The 24230-nt window shown below is 41.7% G+C and overlaps 2 protein-coding genes across 5 annotated transcripts in view; both read right to left on the bottom strand.

The window, feature by feature from the left end:
- Positions 1-339: 339 nt before the first annotated feature.
- glipr1a (GLI pathogenesis-related 1a) lies at positions 340-5125 on the bottom strand. 2 transcript variants are annotated; one of them, XM_024445911.2, is made up of 6 exons: positions 4745-5118; positions 3726-3980; positions 3194-3312; positions 963-1057; positions 748-774; positions 340-638 (listed from the first exon to the last, which is right to left on the bottom strand). In XM_024445911.2, exons 1-6 carry the CDS (start codon positions 4934-4936, stop codon positions 484-486), a joined length of 843 nt encoding a protein of 280 aa, XP_024301679.1. In that variant the 5' UTR covers positions 4937-5118; the 3' UTR covers positions 340-483. The 2 variants fall into 2 exon arrangements, with proteins under 2 accessions (XP_024301679.1, XP_024301680.1); XM_024445912.2 differs by lacking the exon at positions 748-774 and having other exon boundaries at positions 4745-5125.
- A 1522-nt stretch (positions 5126-6647) lies between these two features.
- The window catches only part of cmah (cytidine monophospho-N-acetylneuraminic acid hydroxylase), a 36874-nt gene continuing 19291 nt past the window's right edge, over positions 6648-24230 (bottom strand). For all 3 annotated transcript variants that reach the window (XM_042318057.1, XM_042318060.1, XM_042318059.1), the window contains exons 6-15: positions 18751-18831; positions 16630-16696; positions 16451-16532; positions 15410-15547; positions 14988-15123; positions 14701-14841; positions 13500-13674; positions 12650-12766; positions 7338-7453; positions 6648-7153 (exon numbers count right to left, since the gene is read on the bottom strand). In XM_042318057.1, the coding sequence (XP_042173991.1) occupies positions 6985-7153; positions 7338-7453; positions 12650-12766; positions 13500-13674; positions 14701-14841; positions 14988-15123; positions 15410-15547; positions 16451-16532; positions 16630-16696; positions 18751-18831 (1222 nt within the window). In that variant the 3' untranslated portion in view covers positions 6648-6984. The remainder of the gene's footprint in view (positions 7154-7337; positions 7454-12649; positions 12767-13499; positions 13675-14700; positions 14842-14987; positions 15124-15409; positions 15548-16450; positions 16533-16629; positions 16697-18750; positions 18832-24230) is intronic.

Here is a 24230-nt window from a genome sequence, read left to right on the forward strand (position 1 = left end):
CTTCAACCTTCATAAGCTCTTGCGTTATGAGTTCTGCTGTCAGTGGTTGGTGAGCCTGGTCCCAGACTTGTTTGTGCTTTTGCCAACACCATTGCTCATTATTAAGCAAACATGATTTTTGGGGGAGAAACAGTTATTTTCAAAAATGTAACTTAACAGAAACACAGATTGTGACGTGTTTTCCTGCTCTTATTTTAGGCATTGTTTACTTTAGAGGGCTTGCTGTATAGTTTGTATTAAAGACTGCTGCATAACTCCTTGAGGTCAGTAAATCTTTTGGTTACGTTTTGGGGTAAACTTTCCCTTTAACACATTAATGGAAGCAGCAAAAGCAGCATATACATTTTAGTAGTAGTTCACTTTATTGTACCACAATGGGAGTTTGGTTTGAGGCTCTGCAGGAATTTTAAAAAGACAGGACCACATTGAGAAAGCCATGACAACAATGAGAACAGTGCAGGTCAATTAATCTGAACCTCTCAGCTATTCGTAAAAAAATATGCTTGGGTACAGTCTGTGTACTCCAAATGCGGCGACAAAGGTGAGGAGAAGGGCCAGGGGTCGGATGGCCAATATGGCCATGCAGCAGGGGCCACAGTTGGCCAGGGTGGGGTCCCAGCCGGGGGTCCATCTGTAACCTGTACACAGGTGAGAAAAGTAAAGGCTAATGTTGGTCACAAAGAACACATTCTGCCATTGTGGTTTAGGAAGTTCATTTAAATGAAGGGTTGTGTATTCAAAACATACTTTTCTGTTCATCTCGTTTTGGATTGTCTGTAAAGAGACAAGGCAGCTTTATTATGTCACGAATAGAAAATGGTATTGGGTGTTGAACGTGTAGCATGTACAAGGAAAAGAGTGTTGGGGGTGTTGTGGAGGAATATGTTGAAGATTTAGACCATCACAGGGTTGTCCTGCATCTTATTTTATTGGGTGTGGGAAATGGTAGCTGACAGACTCACGGCAGAGCTTGGCCTGGCATTGATTGTTTGCACCCTCACAAGAGCTGCATTCTTCCAACCCGTTCTGGTATGGTAACATCTCAACCACGTTTCCCCTGGAGAAAGCAATGCACATCCTTTTAATTGATCTAAAATGTTTCCATATTTCTAAAATCAGTGCATCTTATACTTTTTTGTTTTTTTGCCGAAAGGAAAGTACAATGTGTGCAAGGCTGCATAATTCCAATAACCTTTCAAAAAATCCCCAGGTGTTCCAGAAATGATTCATTTTGCATCATATGATGCACAACGCAGAATCTTTTGATGCAAAATGCATCATACTGGCTGCATTTCTGTATTTTGAATGTTATATACAGTTGATGTCAGATGTTTACATACACTTAGGTTGGAGTCATTAACTCGTTTTTCAACCACTCCACAAATTTCTTGTTAACAAACTATAGTTTTGGCAAGTCGGTTAGAACATCTACTTTGTGCATGACACAAGTCATTTTTACAACAATTGTTTACAGACAGATTATTTCACTTATAATTCACTGTATCACAATTCCACTGGGACAGATGTTTAAATACAATAAGTTGACTGCCTTTAAACAGCTTGGAAAATTCCATTAAATGATGTCATGGCTTTAAAAGCTTCTGATCGGCTAAATTACATAATTTGAGTAAATTGTAGGAGTACCTGTGGATGTATTTCAAGTCCTACCTTCAAACTCAGTGCCTGTTTGCTTGACATCATGGGAAAATCAAAAGAAATCAGCCAAGACCTCAGAAAAAAATTGTAGACCTCCACAAGGAGAAATTTCCAAATGCCTGAAGGTACCACGTTCATCTGTACAAACAATAGTACGCAAGTTTAAACACCATGGGACCACACAGCCGCCATACCGCTCAGGAAGGGGATGCGTTCTGTCTCCTAGAGACGAGCATACTTTGGTGTGAAAAGTGCAAATCAATCCCAGAACAAAAGCAAAGGACCTTGTGAAGATGCTGGAGTGAATAGGTACAAAAGTATCTATATCCACAGTAAAACGAGTCCTATGTCGACATAACCTGAATGGCCGCTCAACAAGGAAGAAGTCACAGCTCCAAAACCGCCATGAAAATGCCAGACTATGGTTTGCAACTGCACATGGGGACAAAGATCGTACTTTTTGGAGAAATGTCCTCTGATCTGATGAAACAAAAATAGAACTGTTTGGCCATAATGACCATCGTTATGTTTGGAGGAAAAAGGGGGAGGCTTGCTAGTCGAAGAACACCATCCCAACCGTGAAGCACGGGGGTGGCAGCAGCATGTTTTGGTGGTGCTTTGCTGCAGGAGGGATTGGTGCACTTGAGGTAAGAAAATTATGTGAATATATTGAAGCAACATCTCAAGACATCAGACAGGAAGTTAAAGCTTGGTCGCAAATGGGTCTTCCAAATGGACAATGACCCCAAGCATACTTCCAAAGTTGTGGCAAAATGGCTTAAGGACAACAATGTCAAGGTATTGGAGTGGCCATCACAAAGCCCTGACCTCATTCCCAGAGAAAATGTGTGGGCAGAACTGAAAAAGAATGTGCGAGCAAGGAGGCCTACAAACCTGACTCAGTTACACCAGCTCTGTCAGGAGGAATGGGCCAAAATTCACCGAACTTATTGTGGGAAGCTTGTGGAAGGCTACCCGAAACGTTTGACCCAAGTGAAACAATTTAAAGGCAATGCTACCAAATACTACTTGAGTGTATGTAAACTTCTGACCCACCGGGAATGTGATGAAATAAATAAAAGCTAAAATAAATCATTCTCTCTACTATTATTCTGACATTTCAAATTCTTAAAATAAAGTGGTGATCCTAACTGACCTAAGACAGGGTATTTTTACTAGGATTAAAAGTCAGGAATTGTGAAAAACTAGATTTAAATGTATTTGGCTAAGGTGTATGTAAACTTCTGACTGTATCTTGAAATTGCTGACATGTAACACTTTTTGGGACTATATATACAATGGACTAATGAAACAAATACCAAAATAGTTTTGGGGTGGAATTTTTCTTTCAGTGTACATGAATTGTTAGATATTACTGCACTGTTGGAACTAGGAACACACGCATTTCTTTACACCTGCAATAACATCTTCTAAATATGTGTATGTGACCAATACAATTTGATTTCATTTGGTATATCTGTGTATTCAGTCTGCCTTACGCTTTGTGAATGTAATATGTGCATTCAGTCTGACTTACGCTTCGGCATAGTTACAAACAAATATGGCTCCCTCTTTATCAGAAAACGAAGTCCTGTCGACGCCATTTGGGCATATTTGGACGGCGCAACCAACCTTGTAGCTCGTCGCCCAAACAACCTGGGAATGCAAGCAAGCATACAGTCGGCAAAGATGATGAAATATTGAGTTCCCCTTTTATACCAATGTTTTTTACAATAGGTCAAATAGTGGGTGCTTATATTTGTTCTGTTTCACACATGTACAAGTGTGCAACCTGTGTGGTGTGAAATAGGTGTTTTTTGCATATCCCATGCTCCCTGAGACAGCTTCGGAGAGTGTGGTCAAGGCCAGGGATCAACTGTTATTGATGGTGCCCCTGGTGCAATTAGGGTTAAGTGCCGTGCTCAAGGACAGATCAGTAAATGTTTCACCTAGTTGGCTCGGGATTTGAACTAGCAATCTTTTGGTTATTGGCCCAACACTAAAACTGCATTTAGTTGTTTTGATGGTTTTTAGCAGTGATGCTGTTTTATTCAGTAGAGGACACGTACCTGTGTGTAGTGGCCACACATTTTTCCTGGTTTACACGCATTGCTTTGGTATGAGTAATCGTTCACTTCTTTGACCCATAAATCCATGGCCCGCATGACGGAGAACGTGGAGGGCGGGTATCCTGCCCAGATGTTCTCTCCCACGGAGGAGAAGACAGGGTGGACCCGTCTGACCTCTTTCAGGTAGATGTTGTGCTGGAAATCACAGTGTCTTGCCCAGGCCCTTGCAGTGATGGCCAAGCCCTCATCCCACGTCTTGAAGAAAAAAAAGCAAACAAATTAGTGAGTGTCTAAAAAAATGACAGTGTCTGTGATATGAAACTGATTACACGCCTCTATGGATCTGATTGGCTTGTCCTCCTTTCATTCTAACATTGTTTTACAGGGCTCTACAGTGCGACCATTTTACTTGCCTATGCGGCTACATATTTTGTCTTCGACCTGGAATTTTAATTTAGGTGCACCAGTGCACCTCGAAAAATGTAGGATTCTAGCTTTATTACTTTACCTCAAATGTTTCATTGTGCTCCTACATTTCTTTGTGTGCGCCTACAGTTTTCAACTTAGGCGTTACACGTTCTTGTAAAAAAGGACAGTGTAGAGCCCTGTCTTATTCAACTATAGCTTACTCACAAGGCAATGTTTATATGCATTGTTGTTGCTTTAGGAAGCGTTTAAGCACTATTCACGTATTGCATATTCGTAATTGTCACTTTTCCAACTGCAAAAGCAATCCAATTCTGAATAATTGACAGGGAACCAGTATTAGCTATATTATGGTATTACTGAGTTTTGACTTGGGAATACAGTGTTGCATGCTCTCATTTTTTAAACCTTTATTTAACCAGGCAAGTCAGTTAAGAACAAATTCTTATTTTCAATGACGGCCTTGGAACAGTGGGTTAACTGCCTGTTCAGGAGCAGAACGACAGACTTGTACCTTGTCAGTTCCGGTTACTAGTCCAACGCTCTAACCACTAGGCTACCCTGCCACCCCGTCTCATTGCCTCACTGCTTACCATGTAGAGCATATTTCTGGCTGGTGGATTCACAGAGGATCGGTTGTCGTTGTGTATCCTCACACAGTCGTCGATGAACTTCTTATCGGTGATGCCAGGAAATGGGTTGTACTCTGAGGACTCGATATTAGGGACAGATGAGCCCAGGAAAATCACAGCCCACAGCAATACCTGCAGCAGTAGCTGCCCCATGCTTCAGGTACAGAGGATTGAACCAGGACAGGTCACAAACGTCTCACATCACATCTCCTTTCTCGGTAAAGCAGCTTGTTTCAAACAGGAACTGAGACGTCTGCATATTTTACTGCTGGATGGTGAGGAGGAAGGAAGTCGATGTGAAATGCTGTGAACTAGTGAGTCCATGTAGTAGTGTAATAAACTGGCAAAAGATGGAGGTAACCTACTGGGCAGAAAATGGTTGAATAAACATTGTTTCCACGTCATTTCAACCGGAAAGAAATCCATGTGATGTCGTTGAATCAACCTGAAAAACTGATAGGATTTGCAAGAAGTCAACATAAGCACATTTCATATTTTTTTCCACCCAACTTTTAACCTAAATCCAATGAAATTGTGACATTTGTTGATTTCGCGTTGAATTGACAGTTGACAACTCAAACGTAAATCAAAACTAGACGTTGAATTGACGTCTGTGGACAGTGGGAAAGCCTTGGTGATGGTGGCATCCAACTCATAAGGAGATTAGGGTCATTTCATGTCATTGTTGAAAAGTGAGAGACAGAGAGGAAGATACAGGGAGAGACTTATCTAGAGTGATAGCTAGAGAGAGCTACAGTCTCTCTAGGATCCTCCAAGGCTGTAAGTGTGGTATTGTGCTTAGCTTAACATCCCTTATTCATGTGTGTGAATGAGAGAATTCAGCAGTTCTGTTTGAATCTACTGGAGTGTGTGTGTGCGTGACTTCAACAAGGCTGTGGTTTTCTGAACTTCTATTGAGTCAGTTCTGTGAACTTCTCACTCTTCAGGCAGACAGTAACTCTGGGTAGCTTTGTCACAGTATCTTACATGTCTATCAATCAATGCAACAGATAAAGTATTTTTGTTTTTTAAATAATTTCTGGAGGATTGAGTTACTCCTGAGAAGCTATATATATTCCATGTATTGGGCCCTACTCATAACTTAGAATAACTCGATTTCTCCCAGAGGAACTTCATTGGTTGTCAGGTACATTGAAATCACACAACAGTTCATAACATTTTAAGTTGACAAATTCTAGTTGAGCCACAGTGTACAGCAGCTTAATACAATAGATTTATATCTGTACATTCATAAATGACTAAGCTGATTTCTCTGACCAGCATCCTATTCACAGCCTTACTAGCCAAAATGTAAAACTGGCTTTACCTTAACCCTAACATTAACCTAACATTAACTTAACCCTAACATTAACTTAACCCTAACATTAACTTAACCCTAACATTAACTTAACCCTAACATTAACTTAACATTAACTTAACCCTAACATTAACTTAACCCTAACATTAACTTAACCCTAACATTAACTTAACCTAACATTAACTTAACCTTCACATTAACTTAACCTTCACATTAACTTAACCCTAACATTAACTTAACCCTAACATTAACTTAACCCAAACATTAACTTAACCCTAACATTAACTTAACCCTAACATTAACTTAACCCTAACATTAACTTAACCCTAACATTACCCTAACATTAACCTAACATTAACTTAACTTAACCCTAACATTAACTTAACCCGAACATTAACTTAACCCTAACATTAACTTAACCCAAAACTATTTTTATTTTTGTTATGAAAAAATAAAAAATAAATTGTGTTCAATGAATAGATATTGGACGAGTAACAAATGCATTGTCAGCACACGTCCAAAATCATATAATCAATAATACACATGATAATCAATGATAAGGTTTATTCATATTCACATGTTAGTCATTTAGCAGACACTCTTATCCAGAGCCACATAGTAGTGAGTGCATATATTTTCCTACTTTTTGGTACTAGTCCCCTACATACAGACCTGCCAAGCAACAATAGACGCTTATGCTAACAGATTTCACCATTACACTAAAAAATTTTTTTGAAAATGAACCCTAAATGAACCAATTCAGAAATTAAATCTTGTCAGCCACGTCCCTTTTTCAGTAGCACATGGAGGTTGGTGGTGCCTACAGTGACAGGGAGAGCAGCTCTTCTTATTCATTAATAGATGCAGGCACAAAGCTTGGTTCTCATGAGACAGTACAGTCTGCTTTTTTCAAAGACAATGTAGAAGCAGAGACACTTTCTGTTTGGATTCCCTGGGGTTCAGCAGACCTCTGGTATGATGACACCTGCTGCAGGAACAAGTCCCAGTCCGGCCCAGCGACTGGCAACTCTGTCTGGAAGTGGTTCCAGAACCTGAACAAATAACCAAGACAGGTCAAATATTTAGGGTCCCAACCCACCAGTTGAGAATCATTGCTCTAATGTACAGCAACGCAATACAATAGACTTTATAACGGTACGAGAGCTTACTGGTAGTGGTAGACGCCTGGGTCTGGTAAGTTAGGAAAGGAGGGAAGGCGAGGAGACGAGGACTTACCGGTGGTGGTAGACGTCTGGCTCTCTGCTCAGACGGTTCTGGAAGCCGATATACAAGTCGTCCCAAAGAAGGCCATTCTTCACCACGTGCCTCATGACTCCGATCCTGTTCTTGATCTTTACAGAAGAGAAAGTAGTACACCGTCTATCTCTCAGTCCAATCAAGTTACATGAAATGGAAAACAAACTAATGATCCACTTGCAGATAAATGGCGGTTCCTTACAAAGCATGTTGGCATTTAAGCAGGGCAGGACTACAGCATTTGGGGCCCCGGGGCCCCTACCACCAGCTAAACAGCTAACTTCTTGCATTTCAACACATTTTGCCATGGGGCAGAGAGAAAAATGTGCTGTTCTATAGTTCAATTTATGCTGTTCTACACATTTTGCCCTGTGTGCCCGTTCCGTAATCCAGAACTTACATTTAAGGCAGTAGTGAGAACTGAGCCAGAAACAATTATCTTCAACTGAAAACAGCTTGGCATCAGATTTTCATCTGCCAACCACAACATATTCAAAACCCTAAAGTTTTGCAGTAGCCTGCCATCTCTGTGTGTCTGTGCCTCGTACAGCGTTCACCTCTTATGAGAATGACATGAGTCCAGGGAAATGTTATTCTTATGACAGATTTGTATCATGGTATGTTTCTGCCCCAGTTGTATTTTGTATTGATCCTTCTCATAAGTGGATTGCAGTGTACAGTGCCTTCAGAAAGTATTCACACCCCTGGACTTTTCCCACATTTTGTTGTGTTACAGCCTGAATTACAAATGGATTACATTTAGGTTTTGTGTCACTGATCTACACACAATACCCCATAATGTCAAAGTGGAATTATGTTTTTAGAAATGTTTACAAATGAATTAAAAATAATTAATCAATAAGTATTCAACCCCTTTGTTATTGCAAGCCTAAATAAGTTCAGGAGTAAAAATGTGCTTAACAAGTCACAAGTTGCATTGACTCACTGTGTGCAATAATATTATTTAACATTGTTATTTTAAATGACGACCCCATCTCTGTACCCCACACATATAATTAGCTGTAAGTTGCCTCAGTCAAGCAGTGAATTTCAAGCACAGAGTCAACCACAAAGACCAGGGAGCTGGCACCTATTGGTAGATGGGGGGGGGAGTAGACATGGAATATCTCTTTGAGCATAATGAAGTTATTAATTACACTTTGGATGCTGTATCAATACACACAGTCGTTACAAAGATAGAAGCGCCCTTCTTAACTCAGTTGCTGGAGAGGAAGGAAACCGCTCAGGGATTTCACCATGAGGCTAATTATGATTTTAAAACAGTTAGAGTTTAATGGCTGTTATGGGAGAAAACTGAAGATGGATAAACAACATTGTAGTTACTCCATAATACTAACCTAAATGACAGAGGGAAAAGGAAGCCTGTAGAAGAAGGTACTAAAGTAATACTGCAAGAAATGTGGCAAAGAAAGTAACTTTTTGTCTTGAATGCAAAGTGTAATATTTGGAGAAAACGCAACATCACTAAGTACCACTCTTCATATTTTCAAGCATGGTAGTGGCTGCATCATGTTATGGGTATGCTTGTCTTCGTCAAGGACTAGTGAGGATAAAAATAAATGGGATATAGCTAAGCACTGGCTAAATCCTAGAAAACCTGGTTCAGTCCAATAGACACCGGGAGACAAATTCTCCTTTCAGCAGGACAACCTAAAACAAGAGGCCAAATATACACTGGAGTTGCTTACCAAGACATTGAATGTTCCTGATTGGCCTGGTTAAAGTTTTAACTTCAATCAGCTTGAAAATCTATGACATGGCTGTCTAGCAATGATCAACAACCAATTTGACAGAGCTTGACGAATTATAAAATAATGGGCAAATATTGTACAATCCAGGTGTGCAAAGCGCTCAGAGACTAACTAGAAACCCAAACCGGCTGCACGCGTGCGCCATCGTGCATAAATGTATATTGTCCCCCCACACCAGATGCGATCACGACACGCAGGTTAAAATATTATATTATTATATTAATTATATTAATTTGGGGACAGGTCAAAAAGCGTTTGCCATAAATGTTTATTTAGCTAGCTAGCTTGCTGTTCCTAGCTAATTTGTCCTGGGATATAAACATTGATGTTTATTTTACCTGAAATGCACAAGGTCCTCTACTCCACCAATTAATCCACACATAAAACAGTCAACCGAATTGTTTCTAGTCTTCTCTCATCCTTCCAGGCTTTTTCTTCTCTTTATATTACGATTGGCAACTTTCATAAATTAGGTGCATTACCGCCACTAACCTCGTTCGTCTTCAGTCACCCACGTAGGTATAAACAATGAGGAGAAGGGAGAGGCATGACTTGCAGCGCAATCTGCATCAGAAATAGAACTGACTTCTATTTTAGCCCTTGGCAACGCAGACGCTCGTTGGCGCGCGCGCGAGCGCGAGCAGTGCGGGTGCAATAATTTAATATAGATTCCTAAATTTATTTTGCAACGCTCACGCCCGTGATGCCAGCGGTGTGGTCAGCCTTTTACCGATGTGCCGTGAAGAAGTATTTGCCCCGTTTCTGATTCTCTATTTTTGCATATTTTTGATTCTGAATGTTATCAGATCTTCAACCACACCTAATATTAGATAAAGGGAACCTAAGTTTAGAAATAACAAAAAAAATATTTATTTTATTTATCTAATTAACAAAGTTATGCGACACCTAATTCCCCTGTGCGAAAAAGTAATTGCCCTCTTACACTCAATAACTGGTTGTGCCACCTTTAGCTGCAATGACTGCAACCAAATTCTTCCCGTAGTTGTTGATCAGTCTCTCACATCGCTGTGGAGGAATTTTGGCCCACTCTTGCATGTAGAACTGCTTTAACTCAGAAACATTTGTGGGTTTTCAAGCATGAACTGCTCATTTCAAGTCTTGCTGCAACATTTCAATTGTGATTAGGTCTGGACTTTGACTAGGCCATTCCAAAACTTCAAATTTGTTGCTTTTTAGCCATTTTCATGTAGACTTGGTTGTGTTTTGTATCATTGTCTTGCTGTATGACCCAGCTGCACTTCAGCTTCAGCTCACAGACGGATGTCCTGACATTCTACTGTAGAATTCTCTGATAAAGAGCAGAATTCATGGTTCCTTCTATTAAGGCAAGTTGTCCAGGTCCTGAGCCAGCAAAGCATCCCCAAACCAGTACTGAAGGCACTGTACTTATCAAGCACTGCATTCAATCCAGTAACAATTATCTTCAACTAAAAACAGGTTTGCATCAGATTTGCATCTGCCAACAGCACATTCAAACCCCTGAAGTTATGCATAGCAGACTGCCATCTTTGTGTCTGAACAGTGTTCACCTCATGAGAATGACATGAATAAAGGGAAAAGTTTATTCTTATTTACAATTTTACCAGACGCTCTTATCCAGAGTGACTTAGCAATTAGGGTTACAGCGCATTCGGAAAGTATTCAGACCCCTTGACATTTTGTTACGTTACAGCCTTATTCTAATATTGATTAAAGAAAACAAATCTACACACAATACCCCATAATGACAAAGCAAAAACAGCTTTTTAGAAATTTTTGTAAATGTATTGCATTTAAAAAAATATATATATATATATATATATCACATTTACACAAGTATTCAGACCCTTTACTTTATTGAAGCACCATTGGCAGCGATTACAGCCTTGAGTCTTCTTGGGAATGATACTACAAGCTTGGCACACCTGTATTTGGGGGGTTTCTCCCATTCTTCTCTGCAGATCTTCTCAAGCTCTGTCAGGTTGGATGGGGAGTGAAGCTGCACAGCTGTTTTCAGGTCTCTCCAGAGATGTTTGATTGGGTTTAAATCCGGGCTTTGGCTGGGCCACTCAAGGACATTCAGAGACGTGTCCCAAAGCCAGGTATCCTCCAGACATGATGCTTGGCATTCAGGCCAAAGAGTTCAATCTTGGTTTCATCAGACCAGAGAATCCTGTTTGTCATGGTCTGAGAGTCCTTTAGGTGCCTTTTGGCATGTGCGTTTTACTGAGGAGTGGCTTCCGTCTGGCCACTTTACCATAAAGGCCTGATTTGTGGAGTGCTGCCGAGATGGTGGTCCTTCTGGAAGGTTCTCCCATCTCCACAGAGGAACTCTGGAGTTCTGTCAGAGTGACCATCGGGTTCTTGGTCACCTCCCTGACCAAGGCTCTTCTCCCCCGAATCCTCAATTTAGCCAGGCGGCCAGCTCTAGGTAGAGTCTTGGTGGTTCCAAATGTCTTCCATTTAAGAATGAGGGAGGCCACTGTGTTCTAGGAGAACTTCAATGGTGCAGATCATTTTTGGTACCCTTCTCCAGATCTGTGCCTCGACATAATCCTGTCTCTATTGACAATTCCTTCGACCTCATTGCTTGGTTTTGGTTTGACATGTACTGTCAACTGTGGGACCTTATATAGACTGGTCGGTGCCTTTCCAAATCATGTCCAATCAATTGAATTTACAACCGGTGGACTCCAGTCAAGTTGGAGAAACATCTCAAGTATGATGAATGGAAACAGGATGATGCACCTGAGTTCAATTTCGAGTCTCATAGCAAATGGTCTGAATATTTATGTAAAAAAGGTCATTTTTGTGTGTTTAATTATTTTATTTTAGCCCTTTTTCGTTGTATCCAATTGTTTAGAAACACCGTGCACCTGGCAACCTTGGTTAGCTTGCACTGCGCCCGGCTCACCACAGGAGTCGCTGGTGCGCGATGGGCCAAGCCCTCCCTAACACTAGGCCAATTGTGTGTCGCCCCACGGACCTGTCGCGGCTGGTTGCGACAGAGCCTGGGCGCGAACCCAGGGTCTCTGGTGGCACAGCTGGCGCTGCAGTACAGCTCCCGTAACCACTGCGCCACCCGGCAGGCCCCGTAAAAAAGGTATTTTATCATTTCTTTACATTTGCAAAAATAAATCTAAAAACCTATTTTCGCTTTGTCAAAATGGGGTATTGTGTAGACTGATGAGGATTTATTTTATTTAATCCATTTTAGAATAAGGCTGTAATATAACAAAATGTGGAAAAGTAAAGGGGTCTGAATACTTTCCGAATGCACTGTAAGTGCCTTGCTCAAGGGAACATCAAAATATTTTTCACATAGTAAGCTCAGGGATTTGAACCAGCAACCTTTCGATAACTGGCCCAGTGCTCTTAACTGTTAGGCTACCTGCCACCCTTATGACAGATTTGTAACATGCTATGTTCCTGCTCCACAATGATTGTTTTGATTCTTCTCAAGTTGAGTGCAGTGTACTTAATAGTATATAGGTGAGCAGGTGTTGTAGCCATGCTCACCTCCTCATAAGGGTGCTCTCTAGTGGGCCTCTGAGTAGGGAAGGACAGATCCATGAAGTCCACCAGATAGTTGTAGCCATTGTCTATCGGAATGAAGTCCTCATCTGTCTCTATGACCTTAAATACATATTACAAACAGTTAGGCAACCCTCGAACCCACTAGATTTGGGTTAAAAATGTATTTTTATTTTTCAAATTGATTGAACATGCCTGGCACAATGGAACCAAGGGTCATAGTCCCTAAAGTGTCAAGCCTGCCCATCTGGCTATCCAAGCAGACAAAATCAGCTGTTCCAAGGGCAGTTTCCTGAACATAAATTAAGCCTAGTCCTGGAACCCCCCAAAAATTTGATAAAGATTCTCCATTGAGCTTTTAATTTTTTTAAATTCAGGAATAGGCTTAGTCTGTGTCCGTGAGAGCATCCGTACATGTTTTTAACATTCCAGAAATCTGCAGAGAGAGGAAGTGAATGGAAGGGTTCGCGTTCAGTCGGTACAAAACCTAGAAACGTTTTAAAATGGAGATAGATTGTCCAATAATATTACAAATTTTCCTTGCATGTTTTACTGCCTACTGAATGCGAGTCAGGAGTAACCAGGAGTGTATTCCTAAATTGCAGACTGTTGCAAAAAAGTTTAATCCAAATGAAAAACATTTTGCAGTGAAAACAAGTTTCTATTGGACAAATTCAGGCTTCCGTTTGGTTCCAAGAGTAAACAGTAATCGGTTTCTGTTGAAAAACATTTTGCAACAGTCTGCGACTAATGAATCCACCCCAGGAGTCAGCTTGTAGATGTGGAGTAGAGCACTAAGAGCTGTGAGGACTTTTATATGGACTGCAATATTTACCCGGACAACTAGATTGTAGTTTTTAAACCCTGCCCAAATGTAATAAAATTGGATCCAGCTTTTATGTTTAAATATCTCAGCGGTGATGGCCCTGTTCAGTTCATCCACGTACAAATCAAAGTCCCAACTGTCCTTATAGATGTTTGTCCCGGATGGAGGGTCGGTGATGGCTTTCCTGTGGTTATAGTCAAATCATACATGATTTACAGTGCATTTTACCTGGGTTACAACATTAAAAAGGAATGAAATGATGCAGGAAGAAACAGAATGTAGAAAGAGAACATAATGGTAGACAATTTAAGGAAGTGAGGTAATACTGGTAGACAATGTAGGGAAGTGAGGTAAAAATGGTTGACAATGTAGGGAAGTGAGGTAATACTGGTAGACAATGTAGGGAAGTGAGATAATAATGGCAGACAATGTAGGGAAGTGAGGTAAAAATGGTTGACAATGTAAGGAAGTGATGCAATAATGGTAGATAATGTAGAATAGTGATGTAATAGTGGTAGACAATGTAGGGAAGTGAGGTAATAATGGTAGACAATGTAGGGAAGTGAGGTAAAAATGGTTGACAATGTAAGGAAGTGATGCAATACTGGTAGATAATGTAGGAAAGTGAGGTAATACTGGTAGACAATGTAGGGAAGTGAGGTAATAATGGTTGACAATGTAGGGAAGTGAGGTAATAATGGTTGACAATGTAGGGAAGTGAGGTAAAAATGGTTGACAATGTAGGGAAGTGAGGTAATACTGGTAGACAATGTAGGGAAGTGAGATAATAATGGCAGACAATGTAGGGAAGTGATGCAATAATGGTAGACAATGTAGGGAAGTGAGGTAAAAATGGTTGACAATGTAGGGAAGTGAGGTAATACTGGTAGACAATGTAGGGAAGTGAGATAATAATGGCAGACAATGTAGGGAAGTGAGGTAAAAATGGTTGACAATGTAAGGAAGTGATGCAATAATGGTAGATAATGTAGAATAGTGATGTAATAGTGGTAGACAATGTAGGGAAGTGATGTAATAGTGGTTAACAATGTAGGGAAGTGAGGTAATAATGGTATTGACAACAGAGGGAAACATCAAACACCAAAATGTGATTTGTAAATATTGATCATTGTTGGCATTTCTATGGAGTATGGACTGATATGACAGACATGGACACACACACGATTTGCTGATTGATGAGCAATCCTACCGGCTGGGGCTCATCAGAGCCAGGGCCAGATCGAGCACAGCGCCTGGCTTGGGTGTCCATGTTGTTATGCCTGGAGCGCTCTTCTTGATCAGGGCATTGAGCTCCTCCGCTTTGTTTTTCGTGTTAGTTTCCTTAATGTACCTGTCAGTTAACTTATGTCAGTTGTCAATGTCAATTTGGGATGCAACTTATATTGAGTGACTGCAATTGAAGCAATAAGAGGGGTCAAAACCTAACCTGAACCTAGAACGGAATTTGTACACAAAATAGTAAACATTTTGTAATACCTGTCTGAGGGATGTGCTTCGACAAAGTAACCGGCAAACGGGCAGTAGATCTTGGGCTGCAAGGATTTTACCAGCTGGGCCTTGTAGTTCATGAGCTTCTTCCTTTCATTCTTGATGAAATCGGCTTTCCAGCTCTCTGCAGGGTGAAATCGACACTAGTCAATGAGTGAACCTCAGTTGTGTTTCCTTGATTCCTCGCTTCCTCTCCCCTTGCCTCCTCCTCAAAATACATTGGAGGAGAACATCCGAGGGAAGTAACCTCATATCTCTTCCGATGTGCTTTGAGGAGGAGATAAGGAGAGAGGAAATACAATTGAGATTCACTCCATCTGCAGTCAATAGCCAGGAAAACCCAAGGGAGCAATTCATTTCTCTTATTTGTCCGGCTATACATTTGGATGCTGTATACCTGTCCACCTCACCTGTGTATTTTCCTCCACTGAAGGTCATGGGGAAGCCAGACGCCCCTCCAGCAAAGTCGCTCATCATCAGGTCTACATTGTGGGGCAGTCGGCCGTAGTTTGGCCTGGTGCAGTCCACCGTGTTGAGGATCATATGACCTGGGTGGGAGAACCAGGATCAGATGCACCCGTCAAAGGAGATAAGGTTGAGATAAGGCTTTAAGGTGCATCGTATGCCTACCAGGTGGCACTGGCATATACTTTTACTACTGAACTGACAAGGACCTGAATCAGACAGGATGTGCATGTTCAATAAAATAATGAGTCTTAATTATCCTGATGGAGCCCATCTTTATATGGATGTATAATCTGTAGGTGGATAAAGTGGGATGAAAGTCAGAATGTGTGACCTTCTTGTGCTTGTACACTGACTGGACAAAACATTAGGAACACATGCTCTTTCCGTGAAATAGACTGACCAGGTGAATCCAGGTGAAGGGTATGATCACTTATTTAAATCCACTCCAATCAGTGTAGATGAAGGTGAGGAGAAGGAAGGATTTTTAACCCTTGAGACATGGATTGTGTATGCGTGTCATTTAGAGGGTGAATGGGCAAGACAAAATATTTAAGTGCCTTTAAGGGGGTATGGTAGTAGGTACCAGGCACACCGGTTTGAGTGTGTCAAGAACTGCAGCGCTGCTGGGTTTTTCATGCTCAACAGTTTCCCGTGTGTATCAAGAATGGTTCACCACCCAAAAGAAAGCCATCTAACTTGACACAACTGTGGGAAGCTTTGGAGTCAACATGGGCCAGAATCCCTGTGGAACACTTTCAATACCTTGTATAGTCCATGCCAATAGAGTCCAATTGAGGTTGTTCTGACGGCAAAGGGGGGTGCAATTCAATATTAGGAAGGTGTTCCTAATGTTTCGTACACTCGGTGTAAACACCACCTAGCAGACCCTTTTATGAAAAGTGACTTCCTGTGACTGCAGGAATTGAACCCAGGGCTCTGGCGAAGCGAGCACCATGTGCTCTTACAAAGGACATGATGACTACCTTTATATTCAACAATGATACAGGTGTCCAATTCAGGGTGCACTTCATCCTTCAGAATCATGAATCTGAGGTGCTCATCAATCTGACGGAGATAACAGGAGAAGGGCATTAAAGAGCCTTTTGACAGAGGTTCCTTTATCGTATAAACTGTTCATGCAAAGTGAGCTGTTTATGCTTACGTTTTGCCAAATGCCAAAGGGAACGACGTTGATATTAGTCAGCTGCACCTGCCTTTTCTCCAGCATCCTGTAACATGATTCAAATGAGGACAGCATAAACCCATAAAGGTGACATCCTCATCTGTTTTATGGTTGTAAAACCATGTTAAATGAGTGACATATACAGTTGAAGTTGGAAGTTTACATACACCTTAGCCAAATACATTTAAACTCAGTTTTTCCACCATTCCTGACATTTAATCCCAGTAAACATTCCCCGTCTTAGGTCAGTTAGGATCACCACTTTATTTTAAGAATGTGAAATGTCAGAATAATAGTAGAGAGAATGATTTATTTCAGCTTTTATTTCTTTCGTCACATTCCCAGTGTGTCAGATGTTTACATACACTCAATTAGTATTTGGTAGCACTGCCTTCAAATGGTTTATCTTGGGTCTGTCACGATCGTTGTCTAAATAAGTGGACCAAGGCGCAGCATGAGTAGAGTTCCACATTTTATTAATAGTGAAACTTCCAAAAAAACCAAAAGATATAACGAACGTGAAATGTGTAGCTCACAATGGCACTCAAACACAACAAAACAATATCCCCCAACGCAGGTGGGAAAAGGGACACACTATGTATGATCCCCAATTAGAGGCAACGATATTCAGCTGCCTCCAATTGGGAACCATACTCACACCAACATAGAACTATAATACCTAGAAAACCCCCCTAGTCACACTCTGACCTATTACACCAGAGAGAACCCGATGGCTCTCTATGGTCAGGGTGTGACAGGGTCAAACATTTCTGGTAGCCTTCCAACAAGCTTCCCACAATAAGTTGGGTGAATTTTGGCCCATTCCTCCTGACAGAGCTGGTGTAACTGAGTCAGGTTTGTAGGCCTCCTTGCTCGCACACGCTTTTTCAGTTCTGCCCACACATTTCCTATAGGATTGAGGTCAGGGCTTTGTGATGGCCACTCCAATAACTTTACTTTGTTGTCCTTAAGCCATTTTGCCACAACTTTGGAAGTATGCTTGGGGTCATTGTCCATTTGAAAGACCGATTTGCGACCAAGCTTTAACATCCTGACTGATGTCTTGAGATGCTGCTTCAAAATAATTTCCCTTCTCATGATGCCATCTATTTTGTAAAGTGCACCAGTCCCTCCTGCAGCAAAGCCACCCCCCCCCCACAACATGATGCTGCCACCCCCATTCATCACGGTTGGGATGGTGTTCTTCAGCTTGCAAGCCTCCCCCTTTTTCCTCCAAAAATAATGATGGTCATTATGGCCAAACAGTTCTATTTTTGTTCCATCAGATCAGAGGACATTTCACCAAAGTGTACTATCTTTGTCCCAATGTGCAGTTGCAAACCGTAGTCTGGCTTTTTTATGGCGGTTTTGGAGCAGTGGCTTCTTACTTGCTGAGCGGCCTTTCAACTTATGTTGATATAGGACTCGTTTAACTGTGGATATAGATACTTTTGTACCTGTTTCCTCCAGCATCTTCACAAGGTCCTTTGCTTTTGTTCTAGGATTGAGACAAAACGCTTCTCCTTCCTGAGCGGTATGACGGCTGCGTGGTCCCATGGTGTTTATAATTGCGTAATATTGTTTGTACAGATGGACATGGTACCTTCAGGCATTTGGAAATTGCTCCCAGGTATGAACCTGACTTGAGGTCTACCATTTTTTTCTGAGGTATTGGCTGATTTCTTTTGATTTTCCCATGATGTCAAGCAAAAAGGCACTGAATTTGAAGGTAGGCTTGAAACACATCCACAGGTACACCTCCAATTGACTCAAATGATGTCAATTAGCCTATCAGAAGCTTCTAAAGCCAAGACATCATTTTATGGAATTTTCCAAGCTGGTTAAAGGCACAATCTTAGTGTATGTAAACTTCTGACCCACTTGTATTGTGATATAAATCACTGTAAGTGAAATAATCTGTCTGTAAACAATTGTTGGAAAAATTACTTCTGTCATGCACGAAGTAGATGTCCTAACCGACGTGCCAAAACTATAGTTTGTTAACAAGATATTTGCTGAGTGGTTAAAAAACAAGTTTTAATGACTCCAACCTAAGTGTATGTAAACTTCCGAGTTCAACTGTATATAGATAACCCTTACCAGAACACTGGCCTTGATGTGTCGCCAACATAAATAGGAACATCGGGTCTCGTCGCAGAGAGGGATTTTAAGGTTGGGTAGCTGAAAATACATTTTTCAGGAATTGAATTAGAATCAACATTTCTGCTTACTTCCGTAATTGAAATTAGGGTCCCACTTTAAACTAAGTACAACTTATAAAGGCTCAATATAGCTTACATAAATGCGTCACATATCATCTCTCTCATACTCTATAAATGGTGTATAAACATACATATTCTATAAAGGGTGGTGTATAAACTATGACACACGCTTATAGATTATCTGTGAAGCATTTGCGTAGTGCTTCAGAAACTTCATGTATGCTATTAAATGCCTTTATACTTCGTTAAAGTGGGACTGAAATGATAAATAGATGGAAATCAGTCGTGGCTGGTGGGTGGAGATTGCAGAGGACGGGCTCATTGTAATGTTTGGAATAGTATGTGTTTGATACGTTCAATCCATTCCCTTCCAGTTTCACTGAGCCCATCCTCCCATATCAATCCATTCCCTTCCAGTTTCACTGAGCCCATCCTCCCATATCAATCCATTCCCTTCCAGTTTCACTGAGCCCATCCTCCCATATCAATCCATTCCCTTCCAGTTTCACTGAGCCCATCCTCCCATATCAATCCATTCCCTTCCAGTTTCACTGAGCCCATCCTCCCATATCAATCCATTCCCTTCCAGTTTCACTGAGCCCATCCTCCCATATCAATCCATTTCATTCTGCCATACAGGTACCATCTCTACATACCTGTACCATCTCTACATACCTGTACCATACAGATACCATCTCTACATATCTGTACCATACTCCATACAGGTACCATCTCTACATATCAGTACCATACTCCATACAGGTACCATCTCTACATGCCTGTACCATACTCCATACAGGTACCATCTCTACATGCCTGTACCATACTCCATACAGGTACCATCTCTACATACCTGTACCATACAACACTGTACAGGTACCATCTCTACATGCCTGTACCATACCATACAGGTACCATCTCTACATGCCTGTACCATACTCCATACAGGTACCATCTCTACATGCCTGTACCATGTACCATCTCTACATCCTGTACCATACAGGTACCATCTCTACATGCCTGTACCATACAGGTACCATCTCTACATGCCATACCATACAGGTACCATCTCTACATGCCTGTACCATACAGGTACCATCTCTACATGCCTGTACCATACTCCATACAGGTACCATCTCTACATGCCTGTACCATACCATACAGGTACCATCTCTACATGCCTGTACCATACAGGTACCATCTCTACATGCCTGTACCATACAGGTACCATCTCTACATTCCTGTACCATACAGGTACCATCTCTACATGCCTGTACCATACAGGTACCATCTCTACATGCTTGTACCAAACAGATACCATCTCTATATACCTGTACCATCTCTACATGCCTGTACCATACTCCATACAGGTACCATCTCTACATGCCTGTACCATACAGGTACCATCTCTACATGCCTATACCATACTCCATACAGGTACCATCTCTACATGCCTGTACCATACTCCATACAGATACCATCTCTACATACCTGTACCATCTCTACATACCTGTACCATCTCTACATACCTGTACCATACTCCATACAGGTACCATCTCTACATGCCTGTACCATACTCCATACAGATACCATCTCTACATGCCTGTACCATACTCCATACAGAAACCATCTCTACATATCTGTACCATACTCCATACAGGTACCATCTCTACATATCAGTACCATACTCCATACAGGTACCATCTCTACATGCCGGTACCATACTCCATACAGATACCATCTCTACATGCCTGTACCATACTCCATACAGGTACCATCTCTACATTCCAGTACCATACTCCATACAGGTACCATCTCTACATACCTGTACCATCTCTACAAACACGTACCATACAGGTACCATCTCTACATGCCTGTACCATACTCCATACAGGTACCATCTCTACATGCCTGTACCATACTCCATACAGGTACCATCTCTACATACCTGTACCATCTCTACATACCTGTACCATACAGGTACCATCTCTACATGCCTGTACCATACAGGTACCATCTCTACATGCCTGTACCATACAGATACCATCTCTACATGCCTGTACCATACAGGTACCATCTCTACATGCCTGTACCATACACCATACAGATACCATCTCTACATGCATGTACCATACAGGTACCATCTCTACATGCCTGTACCATACAGATACCATCTCTACATGCCTGTACCATACAGGTACCATCTCTACATGCCTGTACCATACTCCATACATGTACCATCTCTACATGCCTGTACCATACAGGTACCATCTCTACATGCCTGTACCATACAGGTACCATCTCTACATGCCTGCACCATACAGGTACCATCTCTACATGCCTGTACCAAACAGATACCATCTCTCTATACCTGTACCATCTCTACATGCCTGTACCATACTCCATACAGGTACCATCTCTACATGCCTGTACCATACAGGTACCACCTCTACATGCCTGTACCATACTCCATACAGGTACCATCTCTACATGCCTGTACCATACTCCATACAGATACCATCTCTACATGCCTGTACCATCTCTACATACCTGTACCATCTCTACATACCTGTACCATACTCCATACAGATACCATCTCTACATGCCTGTACCATACTCCATACAGATACCATCTCTACATGCCTGTACCATACTCCATACAGGTACCATCTCTACATTCCTGTACCATACAGATACCATCTCTACATGCCTGTACCATACTCCATACAAATACCATCTCTACATATCTGTACCATACTCCATACAGGTACCATCTCTACATACCTGTACCATACTCCATACAGGTACCATCTCTACATGCCTGTACCATACAGGTACCATCTCTACATACCTGTACCATAGAGGTACCATCTCTACATACCTGTACCATAGAGGTACCATCTATCATACCTGTACCATACTCCATACAGGTACCATCTATACATACCTGTACCATACTCCATACAGATACCATCTCTACATATCTGTACCATACTCCATACAGGTACCATCTCTACATATCAGTACCATACTCCATACAGGTACCATCTCTACATGCCTGTACCATACTCCATACAGATACCATCTATACATACCTGTACCATACTCCATACAGATACCATCTCTACATATCTGTACCATACTCCATACAGATACCATCTCTACATGCCTGTACCATACTCCATACAGATACCATCTCTACATGCCTGTACCATACAGGTACCATCTCTACATGCCTGTACCATACAGGTACCATCTCTACATTCCTGTACCATACAGGTACCATCTCTACATGCCTGTACCATACAGGTACCATCTCTACATGCTTGTACCAAACAGATACCATCTCTATATACCTGTACCATATCTACATGCCTGTACCATACTCCATACAGGTACCATCTCTACATGCCTGTACCATACAGGTACCATCTCTACATGCCTATACCATACTCCATACAGGTACCATCTCTACATGCCTGTACCATACTCCATACAGATACCATCTCTACATACCTGTACCATCTCTACATACCTGTACCATCTCTACATGCCTGTACCATACTCCATACAGATACCATCTCTACATGCCTGTACCATACTCCATACAGGTACCATACTCTACATACCTGTACCATACTCCATACAGATACCATCTCTACATGCCTGTACCATACTCCATACAGGTACCATCTCTACATGCCTGTACCATACTCCATACAGGTACCATCTCTACATGTACCCATGTACCATCTCTACATGCCTGTACCATACACAGGTACCATCTCTACATGCCTGTACCATACTCCATACAGGTACCATCTCTACATGCCTGTACCATACTCCATACAGGTACCATCTCTACATGCCTGTACCATATCCATACAGGTACCATCTCTACATGCCTGTACCATACAGGTACCATACTCTGTACCATACAGGTACCATCTCTACATGCCTGTACCATACAGGTACCATCTCTACATGCCTGTACCATACAGATACCATCTCTACATGCCTGTACCATACATACAGGTACCATCTCTACATGCCTGTACCATACTCCATACAGGTACCATCTCTACATGCCTGTACCATACAGGTACCATCTCTACATGCCTGTACCATACTCCATACAGGTACCATCTCTACATGCCTGTACCATACAGGTACCATCTCTACATGCCTGTACCATACAGGTACCATCTCTACATGCCTGTACCATACAGGTACCATCTCTACATGCCTGTACCATACAGGTACCATCTCTACATGCCTGTACCAAACAGATACCATCTCTACATACCTGTACCATACAGGTACCATCTCTACATGCCTGTACCATACTCCATACAGGTACCATCTCTACATGCCTGTACCATACAGGTACCATCTCTACATGCCTATACCATACTCCATACAGGTACCATCTCTACATGCCTGTACCATACTCCATACAGATACCATCTCTACATACCTGTACCATCTCTACATACCTGTACCATCTCTACATACCTGTACCATACTCCATACAGGTACCATCTCTACATGCCTGTACCATACTCCATACAGATACCATCTCTACATATCTGTACCATACTCCATACAGGTACCATCTCTACATATCAGTACCATACTCCATACAGGTACCATCTCTACATGCCGGTACCATACTCCATACAGATACCATCTCTACATGCCTGTACCATACTCTATACAGATACCATCTCTACATGCCTGTACCATACTCCATACAGGTACCATCTCTACATTCCAGTACCATACTCCATACAGGTACCATCTCTACATACCATCTGTACAAACACGTACCATACAGGTACCATCTCTACATGCCTGTACCATACTCCATACAGGTACCATCTCTACATGCCTGTACCATACTCCATACAGGTACCATCTCTACATATACCATCTCTACATACCTGTACCATACAGGTACCATCTCTACATGCCTGTACCATACAGGTACCATCTCTACATGCCTGTACCATACAGATACCATCTCTACATGCCTGTACCATACAGGTACCATCTCTACATGCCTGTACCATACACCATACAGATACCATCTCTACATGCATGTACCATACAGGTACCATCTCTACATGCCTGTACCATACAGATACCATCTCTACATGCCTGTACCATACAGGTACCATCTCTACATGCCTGTACCATACTCCATACAGGTACCATCTCTACATGCCTGTACCATACAGGTACCATCTCTACATACATGCCATACCATACAGGTACCATCTCTACATGCCTGTACCATACAGGTACCATCTCTACATGCCATACCATACAGGTACCATCTCTACATGCCTGTACCAT

This window comes from Oncorhynchus tshawytscha, unplaced genomic scaffold (assembly GCF_018296145.1).
Source record: "Oncorhynchus tshawytscha isolate Ot180627B unplaced genomic scaffold, Otsh_v2.0 Un_scaffold_10343_pilon_pilon, whole genome shotgun sequence".
Taxonomy (NCBI): Eukaryota; Metazoa; Chordata; class Actinopteri; order Salmoniformes; family Salmonidae; genus Oncorhynchus; species Oncorhynchus tshawytscha.

Coding starts and splice junctions, on each gene's coding strand:
- glipr1a (XM_024445911.2), bottom strand. CDS start 4,936: ATGGGGCAGCTACTGCTGCAGGTATTGCTGTGGGCTGTGATTTTCCTG. Junction 1,058..3,193: donor GTTTGTAACTATGCCGAAGC/GTAAGTCAGACT, acceptor TGCTTTCTCCAG/GGGAAACGTGGTTGAGATGT. Junction 639..747: donor AAAACGAGATGAACAGAAAA/GTATGTTTTGAA, acceptor ACCTGTGTACAG/GTTACAGATGGACCCCCGGC.